At 39.4% G+C, this 18,674-nt stretch overlaps 1 protein-coding gene across 1 annotated transcript in view; it reads right to left on the minus strand.

Annotated features, from left to right (window-relative positions):
• Positions 1-1,498: 1,498 nt before the first annotated feature.
• The window catches only part of SRFBP1 (serum response factor binding protein 1), an 82,352-nt gene continuing 65,176 nt past the window's right edge, over positions 1,499-18,674 (minus strand). The window contains exons 5-8 of the mRNA XM_075726656.1: positions 5,128-5,209; positions 3,442-4,183; positions 2,976-3,013; positions 1,499-2,236 (exon numbers count right to left, since the gene is read on the minus strand). Coding sequence (XP_075582771.1) covers positions 2,049-2,236; positions 2,976-3,013; positions 3,442-4,183; positions 5,128-5,209 — 1,050 coding nt within the window. The 3' untranslated portion in view covers positions 1,499-2,048. The remainder of the gene's footprint in view (positions 2,237-2,975; positions 3,014-3,441; positions 4,184-5,127; positions 5,210-18,674) is intronic.

Here is an 18,674-nt window from a genome sequence, read left to right on the forward strand (position 1 = left end):
TGCCATTTGACTCTAATGTCATCCCAAGTGGAATACACTGAGGTATTACACAGTGACTACATGTTTTAGACACATCCACTAACTCCCCTGTGGAGCTGCTGATGGTTGGGGAGTCATTGCTTGACTCTGTCCTAAGCATACAAAATCACAAGGAGTAGATGATGTAGGAAGAGCCTCTGGGTATCAGTTAGTTCAAACCCACTGTCCAAGCAGGGTCACGTCGAGACGGTTACCCAGGACTGTGTCCAGTCAGGTTCTGAGTATGTCCAAGGATGGAGACTCCACAATCTTTCTGGGCACCTGTGCCAGTGCTCCGTCACCCTCACAGTGGAAAAGGTTCTTCTTGTTTAAGCAGGATTTCTTGTATTTCAATTAGTGCTCACTGCCTCTTGTCCTGCCAGCTGCTAGCACTGAGAAGAGCCTGGCTCGATTTTCTTTACACTCCCCCACGCAACAAGATCCCCCTGAGCCTTCTCTTCCCCCGAACAGCCCCAGCTCCCTCAGTCTCTATGTGTGTCATATACTTCAAGTCCTTAATCATCTTGGTCACCCTTTGCTGGACTCATTCTAGTCTATGCTTGTCCCTTGTGTACTAAGGAACCCAGAACCAGACCCAGCACTTCAGATGCGGCCTCACCAGTGCTGAGTACAGGGCAGCACCTCCCTCGTCCTGCTGGCAACACTAATGCAGCCCAAGAGGCTGTTGGCCTTCTTTGCCGAGACATAGAAAAAGATTGTTTTTCATAAGAGTGTAATACGTAGGAAGGACTTCTACACCTTAAGGGATTGCAGATTCCACAAGTTTACATGGATTTAAGAGCAGACAGATCTGCAGAAATCTGTTGAGGATTATTAAACACAATAAGCTTGTTCCTGAGCTATAAAACTGGAAGCTCAACAAGTTGCAAGTTGGATGAGGTATCACTGTGTGCTTCCTCTATCCCTATGTTTAAAGCATCCCTTTTTTAATACTGTTGAAAGTATTAGGCTAGATGGACCTGTGGTCTGATGCAGGGCTATTCTGAGACATTGCAAAATGCTACATGAATTGTACAGTGTATTATCTTATACACATTGCAGTCATTTACCAAGTTTCTGAATTAATTTGATTATGAAAGATACAAGATTATGAAAGATAACTATATTTAAATAAACAACACTGCTAAAGATTAATTAAAGTTCAGAACTTGCTTCAATTAAGCAGTAGGAAAAGCCCCTGAAGAAAAATACAATGAAGATTTTAGCTCATATCCCCATCAAATGAACTCCCAAACTCAGAATGGCACTTAAAAGTCAGATGTTTCTTCGTGTACAAAGACCCTTCAGTTTTTCAGCATTCTTTCAGGAAGTGCTAGGCAGACTTGTTGGAGCACCCAGATATATCCACCAGGACAATAGCATTGAAGACAGTCTTTCAGTTCTTAAAATTGTCAGTATAATCAAAGGACAGAGATCACAGTTTAGCAGGCCAATATTTTATTGCTCTCCAGAAATTTTTGTATCATGCATACTACTGATGATCTTTTCCAGCTACCTGATACATTCATAAATTTGTGAAGTCTGTTCAAGTTTAAAAATCTCTTACATTTTCTCAGTTGGGATGTATTTGATAATATAGTCCTAGGATTATCACCTAAGTATTTTCTATTTTCCCCTCTCTTTTGACATTCAAGTCCTCATATAAACTATATTTTTACACAAAAAAAAAAAGCTCCAAAGAACCTGTACTATTCCTACAGGGCACAAATGATGTTCCTAAAAAACATTAATTCATGTTAGGGTGCATTTCATAAATGGTGGCACTACATAATAGGATTTATGAACCAACACCATATGACCATGCATTAATCAACAGACAGCACACTGAATAAGTGAAGCAAACTTCATTATTAACAGACGGTAAATTCTAGCAGTTGCTATTTTACAGGCTGCAAAGGATAAGGAGAGTATAACAAAAAAGTTCAAACAGCAGCTGTTACTTCATAAGAAAATACCATGGGATGCAAATCTGCCAGAATATTTTTTTAAAATCTCCGTTTACATATAGTCTAGTCATCAAATTTAATCTTTTTCCCTTGGAATGCTGTAATTTGAGACATTTGTTCCCTGCGTCTCTTGCTTGCTTCCCATGATGGATGAAGAGGCTGCTCCAAACACGCTCTCTTATTGTCGCATTTAATACCTGCAGCTTTTGCAAATGGTTGCTTCTTGAGCTGTGGTTCCTTTTTAACAAGAGCTGTGCAAGAAGTACAAAATAAAACATTAATTACATCATGAACCTTCATAAAAATATGCTAAAACTACCTTGGGATTGAAGATATTTTCAAGAAGTTTTTAATGAGCCATGGTGAACACATTCATCTGAATGTTCACAGCAAGATTTCCCCATTTTGCAGCCCAGTAAATTGTCACTCGGTAGACTGCAGATAGTTAAGATTTATTATTACTGACCACATTCAGAATTTGTGTAGACAAATATTCAGCAAAGTCTGAAGTTTTTTCTTCACAATGAACCAATGAAATATTACACAATGTAACTCAATATGACACAAATTATATCCTTGATCCAATGAATTCAAAAATGGAACCATATACTATAAATGGAATAAAATATTGAAGGAGCTATTGAAGGAATGAATTACTCACGAGATAAACTACTTGTTAAATATCATAATCTGACACCTTTATCTGTGCACAGGTAACACTAACTGCTCAACATGAAGACAGACAGAAAAGCACTTTCCTGTGTAAGCCCTACTTTAAGTATTTCTAATATTCAAAAATAGGAGATAGCAAACAATATCCATAGATTAAAATGAAATCTCAACAATTTGACCATTTTAACAACAAATGTTAAAATATGTGCCATAAAATGGAAATGAACAAAAACAAGCCTATCATGATTAGATTGCAGAGGCAACAAAATCTCAAGATGTTTTTACTCTCATAACTTTACCAGCTTAAGTAGTACATACCTGTTCTTCCATTTTTGAGAGGCTGGTCTTTGGTATTTCTAAAAATAAACAGATAATTTAGGATTTTTCAAAACACTTGCAAGATGACAAACACCCACGAATAAAGAATTGTTATCACCAAAACACTCGTGCAATGACTTTTCAAGCATAATGTGCAAAACCCTTATACATTGTTTCCTCTTTGTTAACAAAGAAGTAAAAATAGAAGTATTCACTAGTGATTTAATCTGGATGCAGGTCTAGTTAGGAATCCTATGTATATGTCAGTGCTAATGTGAATATGAAAAATACCTAAGTGTCAAGAAAGCACAAGAAAACTGCAGAGTAGTTTATGTGAAAATGTTCTAAGCTGCAATGGGCTGAAATTCTCCTTGTTTGGGAGGAGAGGGCTACTAAAAATCACAACAATTTCCATTACGGGGAAGGACAGGGGGAATGGAGAACTTAACAAGGGGAAAAGGTTTACCTTCTTCTGTTTTGAGATTTCTGATTAGAGGTAGACAAAGAACTGCAGAACATTGATTCTAGCTTGCTTGCTTTGGCATGTGGCTTTCCTTCTTCCATGATCAAATCTTGTGCTGACCCAGGCGTGGTATTCTTTTCTTTCTTCACTATGTTTTTCCGAAGTCTATCCTTTTCTTTTGCTGAAGAAAGATGGGTAACTGCTGCTATCTTTTTCTTTCTTTTTACTTTGCCAATGAAGAAATCATCATTGCTGTCACTGTCAGAATCTGATGACTGGTTATAAAACCTCTCTTCAGTACTATCATCAAAGTACTCCTCTTCATTAGGATGTTCCTTGCCACTATCATCATTCATTATTTCTTTTGTTGCATTTAATTTGTTCATGCTCATATTTTCTTTCCTTTTTTGATAGCCAAGTTTCTTTCCTGTTTTATTCTGAGTGACTGCTTGTATTTCTACTGTCTGAAATGAAGATTCTTCTGGAAGATACGCTCTCTCCATTTCCACAGTTTTCTGCTCAGATTCATTCTCACACAGTTCTTCAGCCACCCTGTCAGTTTCTATTTTGACACTCATTTCTGTTTTGTGTTCACGTCCTTGCTGGTTTTGAGCTAGTTTAAGAGCTTGGTCACCCAAATTGCTACTGAAATGTTGCACTGATTTAGGCTGTTCTGACTTAGCCTTTTTCGAAGGAGTGGCTTCGTCTGGGTTCTTTCTTGCATCCTTAAAAGCTTTTACAGCAGCTATACAAGGGACAGAAGAAAAATCTTTTGTTGCAGCTACACGAGTTTACATACGTTATTTTAATATAATAAAACATTTTTGCAAGTTTAATATGTTGTATTGAGTAAGCATATTTTGAATGTCTATCAATCATTTACTGAACACACGGGGCAAGAAATACCTTAGAGTACAGCATCAACAAAAGTGAGGAAAAGAACTTGAAATTATTTGCAATTGAATACACTGTTAAACTTGCGTTTAACTGTGAACTTCTCTTTCAGCAAATAATCTGCAGCTGATAATCATGTTCATTTACGGCACTATTTTGTGTGTAAAAACTGCAAACAAATAGTATATTGCTCAGACATAATTAAATGGGTATTTGACATGCTCTGTTATTAACAAAGTAACTTTGTGACGTTATTACTAAGACTTGACCCTTTTAAACATCAATTTTAGTTGGAAAATTTGAGTTTAAATAGAAAAGGAGGTAACCTAAAGAACGAGGAAAGATTCTCTAAGGATTCTGGGGACAGTTTCCAGGGAAGTTTAAGGGAGTAATTTGCAAAACCTTTTAGCTGCCTTTGCAAACTCAGATGTAATGCTCCTTCTACCTTTGTATCTGCATGCTATTGTGCTCACTGCCAGTTTAGTCCTATTATTTAGAGATACTCCATCTTATCCACTGAATTTTTAGAGTTCCCACTATGAACCCTGTTTGCCCTACAACCTATATCTTAAATGTCATATAGCATACTGTCATGTATAAGCCCATTTCAACCAATATAAATGACTACAAGCTTGTGACACTTGTTTCACTGCAGCTAGTTAAGGTAATTGCAGGAGCTTTTTGGTTTTTTACTTTTCTTTTTATACTGGTTGTTCATGTCAGGAATATACAGGAAGAAGGTAACACACCAATAAGCTACTGAAGTCATAAACAAGTTAATACAATATTTCATACCTTTAAGTTCAACAAATCTGGGTTTCAAGATGGGGTGTGTTGCAAGTCTTGCAATGGCTCTCTCAGCTGCAGTACAATTTGGCTATTACAAAATAAATTCAAAGGCATGAAGTCAATAGAATGGTGGATACTTACACGGGTCTGTATCAGTTACGCTACAATGCATACTAATGCCATTCTGGATTATTAATGGAACAAGAGGAAAAGCTTACGTCAATAATATTTGAACATTTCTTAATTTTCTTGTATTTCTGTAATTCTAAATAAGGAAAAATCTGACTGCCCAAACATTGACAGAAACGTAACAGATATGTAAATCTGCTATTTCTCAGGTACGAATAGGGATAACACGATTTTTTTTTTTAAGCATACCAGATACACCTTTCAGAGCTAACATGCTGTTTTTACATTCACTATGTCTTACATGTGCAAAGCAAATTCATGAACCCCCTGAAAAAAGAACACCATATTGGTACAAGGCATTCTGCATGAAGGAACACAGCAGCTTGCAAGAAGTGCAGTATGGATGCCATAGAAGTAGGCAAAATGACATAGCAGGTATTTAAGGAATATACATCAAATGTGGTTGACAGGCAAGGTCTAACCTGATCTTAAAGACAAACAACCTTGAATTTGATGTGGTAGAATATTGGAGCTCGGCAGAGTGATTCAAAGAACAAGTATGATCTTCATGCTTTAATTTGAAGAAAAAAGAGAAAAGTAGGAATTGCTTCCATTTCTGACTTCCTCTTTTAAATATTAGAAGTCACAGGTATGACACATTGTAAAAGCTATCTCATTTTCAGGTTCTTGTCATCACTCTGCTTGAAGAACAAAATGAGAGGTATCTAAGACTTTTCCAAAGTCAGCTTTGTCTTCTTTTTTTTGAAGGGAGGGAAAGGGCTGTAACAGGCTTGTAAAACACAAATTTAGCAGGAAGATTTCTTAAAGCCTGCAGTGGAATTCTTTGGGAGGGAGGAGAAAAGCCACACCTTCCTCCCTTCCTTTTAGTGGTACTGTAATAGGTATATGTTCAAATTGTTGCTACCTGTGATTTGAGCTATATGCTGCAGGAAGCGCTACAGCAGAAGCCACCCAAACCAACAGATGATGAGCCTCGTAAAGAACCAGGCAAGCGCCCTGTGACCCAAACCTGAGCTGGTTTTGGTGCCCAACAAGTCAACGTGACATGCTGCCTCTCCTGTCCTAAGTAAGCACCACAACAGATGGAGCCCAAGTCACAGACATGTAAATGGTAGGGAATAAGGGGTGGAGAACATACTGGCTCTGCCCTGGGATGGTTACCTTTCTTCATAGCAGCCAAGATGCTGCTGTGCTTTGGATTTGTGACTAAAACATTTTAGAGTTGGCAACACACCAATGTTTTAGTTATTGCTGAGTAGTCCTTGCACAGCATCAAGGCCTTCTCTGTTTCTCACTCTGCCCTCCCAAAAAGCAGAAAGGAGGTGGGCAAGAGGTTGGGAAGGAAACACACCTGGGACAGCTGATCCAAATTGACCAAAATGATATTCCATTCCATATCAAGTTGGGGTCAGTAATAAAAGCTCAAAGGAAGGAAAAGGAAGGGTGGATATTTGTGGTTATGGCATTTGTCTTCTCAAGTAACTGTTATGTGAAATGAAACCCTGCTTTCTGGGATGTGGCTAAACATCTGCCTGCCAATGGGAAGTAGTGAATAAATTCCTTATTCTCCTTTGCTTGCACACTCAACTTTGCTTCACTTATTGAACTGTCTTTATCTCAAGCCACCAGTTTTTCTCACTTTTGCTCTTCTGATGCTATCCCTACCCTGTGGGAGTGGGGTGAGTGAGTAGTTGCTGGGTGCTTAGTCGCTGGCTGGGGTCAAATCACAACACAAACACTACCTAACACATCAGCAAGGCATGTTAAAAGTATCTGATTTGCTTGACATAAGAGTGCTCCATGGGGAATCTTACTTGTTTGTATGTACATTTTCTTCCAGCAGAACTATGCCACTTAGTATAAAGAGTTATGTATTCATTGCACAAAGATAGATGGACACTTCGTGCCAACAAATAGTGCAGAGGAGTCACTTTCAGTGCTTTGGTCTGAAGGAAACAGAGAAGAGGACACTACAGCCACAGCAGAGCCAGTACTTCTAAATGCAGAAACATTTAATTGGTTTGCGAAATGTAAATCTTGTTCTGCAACCAGTGCAAAGCAAATCCCATGTGTATTTCTTTTGCTGTAGTTCTAGAGCTTACAAAATATACTCTGCATATGTCCACTCATATTTCCTGTTTGAAGTGCAGAGCATCTGGGAATTCTAGTACTTTCCTTTCTCCTCAAGTCTCTGCTATTACAACGTTATTTCTTCAGGTCAAGAAAAGCTGGAAAAACGTTTTCTCTGTAGACTGTCTACAGAAGTATGAACACTGGCCAGAGAAGACAGGTCAAAAGATGGGTCCATTTCCAAGGGCCAAAGACTGGCTTACTTTCAGGTTAGCCTAGCTCTGAGAACTTGAAATCTGAATTTTGATCCCCATGTGACAGTGCTGCATGCTGCGACCAGATTCCTGGGACAGCAAGCTCACATTTCCGAAGATCAAACACTATTTTCTTTGGAGATTTTTCTATAGCTGGAAAATCTATTTCTGAACTTAATTAATACACTTTTTCCCTCAGCTACTTCCTGTGGGTTTTGAAAGAATATACCATGAAGTTCAGAAAGCAGCAGCAGCTTCTGTGCAACATCTGGTGTCCTTTAATTCAAATATTTATAGAAAGGGTTTAAGCATATACATGCCAATCCATATGGAATAACCACATTTTTTCCTTATAGCAAAATACTTCACAACCACTACTCATGCTGATAGACAGTAGCCAACAAACATACAATATGACATTCACATTCTTTAAAATTTCCCATTTTTCTCTTTTTTGGCACATCCAATTCTCAATTTATTTTTCCTCAAGTATTTTCCAGTATATAAAACCTTGGCAGAAAATAAAACTTAACAGAAAAACGTCAACTGTATTTATAGCAAGAACACCCTTTCCGCCTCCTCCTGCCCCCAATATGTTTAATTATGCAGATACTGCAATTGCACACATTTATTCTCATGTGTTCCTGCTACTTCTTGTATTATTTTGCACTATTCATTTTTTCACACAAGAATGTCCTAGTACTTTCCATAGGAACATTCTCCCTCATTCAGTGTGCAACTGAGGTGCTGCAAAGTGAACAAAGCAACTGAGCCGTGTATAGTCACACTTTTCAGTGAGAAGTTGTAAGCTACATACAGAACTACCTGAAAGTCAGAGTCTCCTCAAACTTTTTATATTGGTAAGTGATGCATTATTTCTGTATACAGTATTAAAGACGTCCATCCATCATCATTGACATGTTTCATCAAACTCCATGTGGACATTTAACTGAATTAACTGCACTGACGTCTCTATTTTCAAATCTCTTAAAATGAAAGGAAACCCAAACTGCATAAACAAGCATTCTTCATCCTGAATGGTAGATGTGCACACAGATGCACAAACTTCAAAACATAACTTGTCAGTTACAGCATAATAAAGCAACAGTTGCATAACTTACACATGTGCAAACACATATGCATGCCCCACATAAGAGAGACAAACTTTGTACAATGTGGCAATGACTGGGAAGAGAATGGACATTACAAGCTTGCTAAGATAAAAACAGATTCACAATGCAACTTTTGCGATGTGCTGGAATAGGGGTCAGAAGTATGGAATGGCTCCGAAAGCTGGCAGCATTGGGTAAAAAAAAAACATCAGGCAGAAGTTGTGTGGGTAGTACCTACTTCATACAACACAGGTGATAAAGTGAGAACAAGAAACTGAGTGTCACTGCCATACCCTTTGGAGCAGCTTAGGAGAAGAGCTGTCTCTCTACTAAAAAAAAAAAAACCAGAAAACCTGTTAAGCCACACGTTCTCCCCAGAGCTCCAACTAGTTACAGCTGTCCTTCATAATAGCAGATGTGGTTAATGTGGAGTCACAGGGTGGCTCAAGGTGCCAGATCATGGCTGCCATCCAAGTCCATGCCATGACCTCATACTGCTTTGGAATAAGACCCCTGAGAAAAGTTACTTTCTGACTGTGAAATGCTGCTAGTCCTCCCTCTTCCTTTACGTCTGTAAGACATACAATATATAACTTGTGGCCATCAGATATGGTGAGATATTGGTACGAGAAGCAATTGGCTATTGGTATCACTCGTGGCAGCATTGTTGTCTCTCAGCTAATAGCAAGAGATTGTTTGTTAACTGTGGTGCCATTGACCCTGGCTGAATACCAGGTACCCACCAAAGCTGCTCTATCACTCTCCTCCCTCAGCTGGACAGGGGCACGCTGCCGCTCCTTCCTCCTCAGGAGAGGACTCCTCACACTCTTCCCCTCCTCCAGTGTGGGGTCCCTCCCATGGGAGACGGTCCTCCACGAACTTCTCCAACGTGGGTCCTTCCCACAAGCTGCAATTCTTCATGAACTGCTCCAGCGTGGATCCCCCATGGGTCCACAGGTCCTGTCAGGAGCCTGCTCCAGCGCAGGTTCTCCATGGGGTCCTTTGGGCACATCCACCTGCTCTGGCGTGGGGTCCTCCCCGGGCTGCAGGTGGATATCTGCTCCACCATGGACCTCCATGGCCTGCAGGGGGACAGCCTGACTCACCATGGGCTTCACTATGGGCTGCAGCGGAATCTCTGCTCCAGCACCTGGAAGACTTCCTCCCCCTCCTTCTGCACTGACGTTGGTGTCTGCAGAGTCGTTCCTCTCACATATTCTCACTCCTCTCTCCAGCTGCAATCGTGCAGTTTTTTTCTCCCCCTTCTTAAATATGTTATCCCTGAGGCGCTATGACTGTTGCTGACGGGCTCAGCCTTGGCCAGCAGTGGGTACAACTTGGAGCCAGCTGGCATTGGCTCTGTCAGACACAGGGGAAGTTTCTAGCAGCTTCTCACAGAAGCCACCCCTGTAGCCCCCCTGCTCCCAAAACCTTGCCATGCAAACCCAATACATTCACTTTGATAACAGGAGGATGGATCAGCTAGGGAATGCAGTAAACAGGTCTCTGTTGGATTTGGCAAGAGTTTAAAAGGCAGTGGTTCTCCCAAATACAGAAATGACAGAGAGCAATCCCATAGTATTCAAAGGGAAGAAACATCAGCACTAAATGCTTCAGAGTGCACTGGATAGCCAAAACCCATCAGATTTATAATCAGCTTTTACTCAGTTTCTACACAAGGTTTCCCAGTTTTCCATGTAACAACAAAATGGTGGTACAGGTGTTATGAGGAAGTAACTACACAAGCTTAAGAACAAGACACGCGAGAAGTTCTTACAGCAGTTACTTCTGTATGGATCTCAGGAAATGATTCAACAGAGTTTCAACAGAGGGGTTTTTTTTTTTAATTGGACTATATACAAGTTTTAAAATAGACTCATGAAAAATTTCCAATTGAAGCTAAAACGTATGTCCTAACAGATCTAAAGCCTTTGCAAAAAAAATTCAGCACTATGTCTTGCAATAGAACAGAAGAAAACCAGAACAATTTCTTACAAAACCTCAAGATACACAAGTAAACCTGAAGTCCCCCTTGCCTTCTTGTTTATTATTCTTCTCAACGCTTGCCACAGTTTATATTGGTTTACATTGTTTTCTGTTATCATGGTAATTTGACCATGAAAATATTTTTATATTTACTTTATTTATCTTGCAAGCATTATGGAAGTTGAAGACCCATGGCAACCTGGGGTACTCTGGACAATCTTTCCTCTCATCTGCAGAACTGCACACAATAGAAGGTAAAGGTCTGGAGAGTCTAGCTGACCTTGCATTGATGGCAGTTAACACTGACTGATCACTGATTTCTGCAGACTCTTGAATCCATCAGGGAGAAGCATGAGATTCTTCTAAATACCAGCAAGGTGCTTACACTGCCCTAACTTCATTTGTATGTCTGGACCAAAGCTATTCTTTTCTCCAAAGTTTGTTCACTTGGATTTACCTTCACTCCTACATCCAGTTTGGCTTGTCTTTTATCAAAAAGGAGTATGAAGTATATACTTGTTGCTATCATTTGTTCTCTTGTTTTAAAATAAAAATTTCAAAATAGGCTATAAATTCAAAGAAAGATAGAATTCCTGCTGCTCTTTGCTGCATGCATGATAAAAAATATCTACTATCCAAGCACTTGAAGAAGTTTAAAGGGCCTTTAAGAAGCCTAGCATTTTACATGTGTTATAAGACCATATTTAATTGGACTATAAAAGAATCAATAGAGTTTCTCTGGATTAACCTGTCACAACTAATTTAGCCAACCATACAAGTGTGAGGCAAATGCTTATTTTTCAGACTGGGAAATGGTCAAAAAGAAATGGAGTGTTTGATCCCAAACTACCACAGTGATCTACAGCAAAGCTTGGCATAAACCCCAGACCTGCCCAAGTACAAATTATGTACTTAATCTTCTACTAATTCTTTCCTTCTTCTCTTTATGCATAAAACTGTCCAGTTAGTGGCTGGTCATGAGTGGTGTTCCCCAGGGCTCAGATTTGGGACCAGTCTTGTTCAGTATCTTTATCAACGATCTGGATGAGGGGATTGAGTGTGCCCTCAGTAAGTTTGCAGATGACACCAAACTGGGTGGGAGTGTTGATCTGCTCGAGGGTAGGATGGCCCTGCAGAGGGACCTGGACAGGCTGGATCGACGGGCCGAGGCCAACTGTATGAGGTTTAACAAGGCCAAGTGCCGGGTCCTGCACTTGGGTCACAACAACCCCATGCAGCGCTACAGGCTTGGGGAAGAGTGGCTGGAAAGTTGCCTGGCTGAAAAGGACCTGGGGGTGCTGGTTGACAGCCAGCTGAACATGAGCCAGCAGTGTGCCCAGGTGGCCAAGAAGGCCAACAGCATCCTGGCTTGTATCAGGAATAGTGTGGCCAGCAGGAGCAGGGAGGTGATTGTTCCCCTGTACTCAGCACTGGTGAGGCCGCACCTGGAATACTGTGTCCAGTTTTGGGCCCCTCAGTACAAGAAGGACATTGAGGTGCTGCAGTGTGTTCAGAGAAGGGCAACGAAGCTGGCGAAGGGTCTGGAGCACAGGCCTTATGAGGAGCGGCTGAGGGAACTGAGGTTGTTTAGCCTGGAGAAGAGGAGGCTGAGGGGAGACCTTATTGCTCTCTACAACTACCTGAAAGGAGGTTGTAGTGAGGTGGGTGTTGGTCTCTTCTCCCACGTAGTTAGAGATAGGATGAGAAGAAATGGGCTCAAGCTGCGCCAGGGGAGGTTTAGGTTGGATATTAGGAAAAATTTCTTCATGGAAAGGGTAGTCAAGCATTGGAAGAGGCTGCCCAGAGAGGTGGTGGAGTCACCATCTGTGGAAGTGTTAAAAAAAAAAAATGGGTAGACATGGCACTTTGTGACATGGTTTAGTGGGCAGGGTTGTGTTGGGTTGACGATTGGACTGATGATCTTAGAGGTCCTATCCAATCGTAATGATTCCTAGTTTTTACCTTCATTATAAATGATCCAGCCACCAAGCCAGGAGGCGTGGGGTTGCTACTCTACCTTTAATTGGTTTAGTGGTGGACTTGGTAATGTTAGGTTAATGGTTGGACTGGATGATCTTAAAGGTCTTTTCCAACCTAAACAACTCTGATTCTATGATTTCTATGAAATAATTACTATGATTGTTTCAGTAAAGAAAAGTCAGAGAAAAAAAAAAAAAAACCTGAATAAAGCAGGCATGGATTCTTAATTATCTCCTCATGGAGAACAGGGTCAACTCCAGGTGTAAGCTGAAACAGCAAGATTGTAGGAAAACTCAGATGCTGCTAACTCTTCCTCACTTCTTCCAGGGCTAGTACGAATATGTGTCTATAACCCTCTCAGTTTGGCATCCCACACAAACAATGCACACATTTTTTAAGAAAAACATGTTCACTTAAATTTATGAAAGAGCACATAAAGTGAGCACCACGTCAATGCCGCCCCCAAGTCTAACTCATTGCGACTGCCAACACTGAAACCTCTGCTGGCCTTTGAGAAAACCTACAAGCATGTTGAACATCACTTTATGCTATGGACAAATGTGTCTACGATGTGGACAAATTCCCAGTGGAAAGCAGTTGTTAAGAGAGCACTCCTCATATTAGATTCTAAAAAAAATTATTAAGAAATATCTGTAATGTAAAAATACTACATAATTTGAATTGTACATCCAGTACAATTAATCAGTATAAAATATGTACAGCTCTGACTTATAGCAATGTAAAATCAAACACATAAAACATAACAGTATAAAGGCTACATGTTTTTGCTTTTTATATATAGTTTTGTATAATATATGCATTTCATATATTTTGACATTTGAACAGTTGAGGGACTATATCACCATAAAATATATGTCTTGCGAAATTGAATAAAAAAATTTGGCACACATCGCAGTAAAATAGATGCCACTGAAGAAAAAAAAAAAACCCAAACCCTCCCAAAAAACCCAACCAACCCTCCCCCCAGCCCAACCCAAATCAGGCAAAAGACAATCATATTGAGAAAGTAAACTGGAAAGCAAAACATGATGAAATAGAAACCCTGAAGCAAAAAATGTACTTCAGGGGGAAGAGAAACAAAATGCAGCTTGGATAACAGGCAGTAGCTCTGAACAATACAAAGAGAAAGGTCTCTGCCAGAAAATTCACACAAACTTCTTCAGAGAACATAATGAAATTTGGAGGAAAGGTCACATATAAATTAGTTTAACAACTACTATATATCAGATCTGAAACCACAACTGACTTTTGCAGAAAACAGAAGTTGACAGATCATTTGCTCGTAACTGGCCATCTAGAATGGGAGTCTGGAGACTCAAAATAGGCAGTTGTTTATTAACTCGGAACAGGGAGTTAAGCTGGCCAATCTCAAAATGGAATTTGAAACAACCACTAATTGGGAAAACCAAATTAAAAAAAAATTGATTACTTATTTGTTATAGAAAAGAGAGCAGAAACACAAAGTAGACCAACAACACTCAGGCAGTGCTGCAAGCTGAGCAGGAAACAGAATTGTCCCGAGTTCACTACGACCTGAATGCATCTGAGCTCCCAAGATCCAGCTGTGCATCACAGGCATGTCCAAAGACTGAGTGGAAGCAGATGGTAGCAAATAAATTGGCAAGATACATGGATGAGCTCCACATTATTAAAACTATTTAATGGACCAAGAAGTTCACAGTATTCTGCCTTGGACGAACCTGAGAAGTTTCAGAATTGAGTTATCTACCAGTCTCCTTATGAAGTCAATTTGGTGACAAAACTCTGTACCAAACTTTCAGGAATGTAATCCTGAGACATCCTTACAATATTTCACTGTAAAACAGATGCTCAAACCTCAAATTATCACTTGTCAGACGCGGCCCAATACAGCACCATATGTATAAGCACATATGAAAGACAGTTTATAACAGAGAAAGTAGACATAGTTCAGGTCTTCAAATATAAAACAGATGCAAAGCTTCCAAACTAGCTAACATTTGAAAAACAAGCTCCAATTTAATCAAGTATATTTCAGATAATTTATAATATAAAGGTAAAAGATTTATCCCTGCCAACAAACCCTGTCTTGCTCAGACCTTCACATTTATAAGCATTACCACCAGGGAACACACCTATATATAACTAAAGTATTGTCAGGTCAATGCCTTTGGATAAAACTCTACAGAGAGATGTATTTATGTTCAGAGCACTGCTGAAGGAACTAAATATAAGAGCCAGGGATTTGGAGGCACAGGCGACTTAAAGACTTCACAAATCTGCACACACTAACCAGGGTAGGCCATGTTATAATATGCTATTCAAAACAAGACAGAATTTCTTGGCATACCACATTGCAATTTATGTGCACAATTGAAAACACATTTCTTTTAATCTATATGTTTTTCAGCCACTTTCTGAAAAAGACAATGGAAATACAAATTCTGTTCACTGAAAAGCTATTAAAGCATCTGAGATAAACATACCAGTTCTCTGGCACCAAAATGTAGATTTTCCATCATTAAGTCTATTGAGAGAGTATATGCATTTGAAACTTACTCTAATGATAAACACATGTCAGATATATATGGAAGCCCTGATATTACTTGAGCATATCAGCAGATGATGGATGTAAAATAAATGGAAATCCTGGATGTTCACATTGTATAGCAGGTATTTCACCATATGGCACACAGAACAGTCACCTTTATGCTTAGAGGCTCTCGGGCATCTTCTAGGCATTACATTATTATTACTGAACTATGGCATGCAGAATTTTCCTAATGTGTAATCACTCAACCATTTCAATCATCATGCAGTTATTTGTCTTCCAAACCCAAGAAAAACTACACTATGGCCCTTTAATGCTGTTATACTTTCATGAAGTGACTAGTTACCCTGTATTTCCCATACTTTCTCTTACCTAATAATCTTGCTATAGAGGGGCAATATGCTGTTAACTTAAGCTCTCAGTTTACCAAGCTGTAACTTTTTATGTAGCCGGTCTTAGCAGCTACATTCACTGACATCCTAATAGATGAGATTTTTCCTTAAACAGAATTCCAATAATTTCAGAACATTTAATTTTTCTCCTTCTACAGTTAAGTTTTAAAAAGTTCAAGCAATAGTGCCTCCAGCACTTTTCATCTAATTTTCCAGTGTTAACAAACTGATGGGCTTCATCTTGAGCTCAAAGAGCCCTCCTAATTCCGTAGCTTCTTTTTTTTTTCGTTTTTATTTTTATAAATCTCAATTTCGGCAGCACTTTAAAAACTGATCTGGATAGGAAAGGGGGGAAGAAATCGTTATAGTTTTGTACATTATTTTTATATGATTTATAATGAAAAACTGATAGAGTTTTATTTATAAAAATAAAAAGAGCAAAAGACAGCAGCAGCTGGTTTTAATTTTTAGAAATATCAGGAAAGTCAGATTTATTTTTTTCTGATTTTGTAATGCAATTCTGAGTCACACTACAAAGCATATATACAGAAAGATCTTTTCCAGTTAGTAATGTATGAGTAGCTGTCAATCTTTAACATAAGTGACTACAACAATTTATGTAACATTAAACACATGTTAACACTTTAATTTCTCTAGTCAACCAAAATAATGAAAGATTCCAACTCATGTATGTTCTACCTTATGTTCTCTCTCCTTGCACTTATTGTCTGTGCCAACTCTACGGTGCTTCTCAAAACAAGATCAAGAGGTAGTGACCTACGGCCACCTTTCCCTCAGTGGTACACTCATCTTGGTTTCTCACACAAAAACCAACCTGCTGGAAGTTAATACTTTTAAAACTACCTCCGGTAACCTTGGTTGAAACTGCTCAATGGGTACCAATACTTAGAGGATGAGCAAATAGATAGATGGCTAGACAAGGGAAGAATTTTGCTTTCTCATTTGGTTGAGCATATCCTTCTCCCTGCCCCTTCATGTGGATCAACTTTATAAACTGATTACTTTCCCTATGGATAAATAAATAAAGGATGCAATTCAAAGATTCTCTCTTTAGTACTCAAATGAATTAAGGGTAACTGAAAACTCTCACTGTTAATATCTGTCCTGAATCTGTAGCTTCTCTAATCTCATTTAACATTTTCTGTTCACCATCGTCATTCTGACTGGAGGCTGCAGCACATTACTAGTACCAAACTTTCATGACAGTTGGAACTTCCATTCAAAAGGCTTCTTAGTGCTTCTCTTTTCCTGCAATATATTTGTGCTGTTAGACTTAAAATACTTCACAACACAGCACCACTCTCATGCACATACATTCTACACCATTACCCCTGTAAAGATAGTACCTTTCATTAATTGTCTTTAAGACCTGGTGGAAGAAGGACATATATATTATCTGTGATGATGCTATATGGCAGGTATTCTAGTTTCCCCCCATTAATTTTTTTTGGTCGGAGGACTGGTATGGAAGCATTCACAATTTACACCCTTTCTCTGTAGCTTAGTATTGGAGGTGCCAATTAGTTGGCACTGTAGGCAGTCTGATTCACCTTCATTATTTATTGGATCAAGCTGTTCCCTCCTTGGCCTTTAAGAGGCATCCTGAAAAGTAGCAACATGCCCTGTGCTGGTCATGTCATTGTGATTCAGATGTTCCTCCATGCATATTGTCTTCCCCCTGCTTTTAGTTTAAGTATTCCTTTATGACCTTTACGATTGTCGGTGCCAGCAGCCTGGCACAATTTTGATTATGATGCAGCTCATCTTTCCTGTCTAGCTTCATCTTGCCCCAAAGGTTCCCCAAACACCTAAATCTTTCCTTTCTATACCGTACTCTCATCCATGCACGAGATTTTGGACCTCCCTCTGCCTCTTGGGCTTTGTATGCAAAACTGAATGGTATTTTGGAGAAGGATACCAAGGAGGTTCTGGACATCAGTAACTTGGCCTTTTTTAATCAAGGAAAAAAAGCCAAACCAACCACCATACCTTGAGAACCTCTTGTTACATGACCCTTTTTTTCCTCTGCATTTTCTTCAAGGAAAGCATAACAGCAAGACCACTTCTAACATTTTCCTCTATTGTTCCCATGACATCTCATATCCAGTAAGATATTTACACACATCACTTAAATACTCATTCAAAATAGGAATGAAAGTTGAGAGTTGCTGTGTTTCATGTGTGCTGTGATATAAATCTTTCTGGGACTGAAAAAATACAGCCATGTGCATGTGAAGCACCATGCATCACAACATCACTACCACAGGCATATCTGACCTTAAAAATACTGCTCTTCCATACCCACGTTTTTGTCCAATGATGCTCCTGCAAGTGTGTCTATTGTTTCTGAATTACCTAGATGATCGAAGCCAAATATTGCTTACAAAAATGTGAACTGGCTCCCTCTGAGCTTTACTGACAACAACATGCCTGGCCACACTCTGGTCTGACACACCACATAAGTGAAATAAGCATATTAAAATCAATAGCAATCACATCACTTTTGAGATTGAGCCTTCTCTAAGGACAGGAATACACTTCAATAATCTTGAACAATCAGTTCAGCCAGGCAACAAAATGAAGTAATAGAGCTTCACAGGAATGCAAATAAGTGGTAGAAAGATCCCTCGACTAGTAATTTAAAATTTGACAGAAGACAGCCTTTCTGTGTCAGAGATAAACATAGTAACTTTGTGCAAAACTGCCAAAGTTACTAGCAGTTTATTTCACTACTGAACTTTAAAAAGATTCTTTCCAGAATGGACAAAATCCAAGCCGTAATTAAACTGAGATCACTACAATTGCTACTCTGCTGTTGAAGATGATGGTAACTTTGGTCTAGTCTAGCTCCTTGCTCTCAAACAGTGACCCTACTGAGGCCCATGTGTGGCAGCCTAGTTTGAATGCAAAGGGGCTTAATGTAGAAGAGATCTACAAATTGGCCCAGACAAAGTAAGGGAAAGAATGTGTGTGGGTAAAGGAATGGCTAACCAGGGGTGGGAGGGCAATGGACAGAACATAGCATAGACAGGACCCT

The sequence above is a fragment of the Pelecanus crispus genome, chromosome Z, assembly GCF_030463565.1.
Source record: "Pelecanus crispus isolate bPelCri1 chromosome Z, bPelCri1.pri, whole genome shotgun sequence".
Lineage (NCBI taxonomy): Eukaryota > Metazoa > Chordata > Aves > Pelecaniformes > Pelecanidae > Pelecanus > Pelecanus crispus.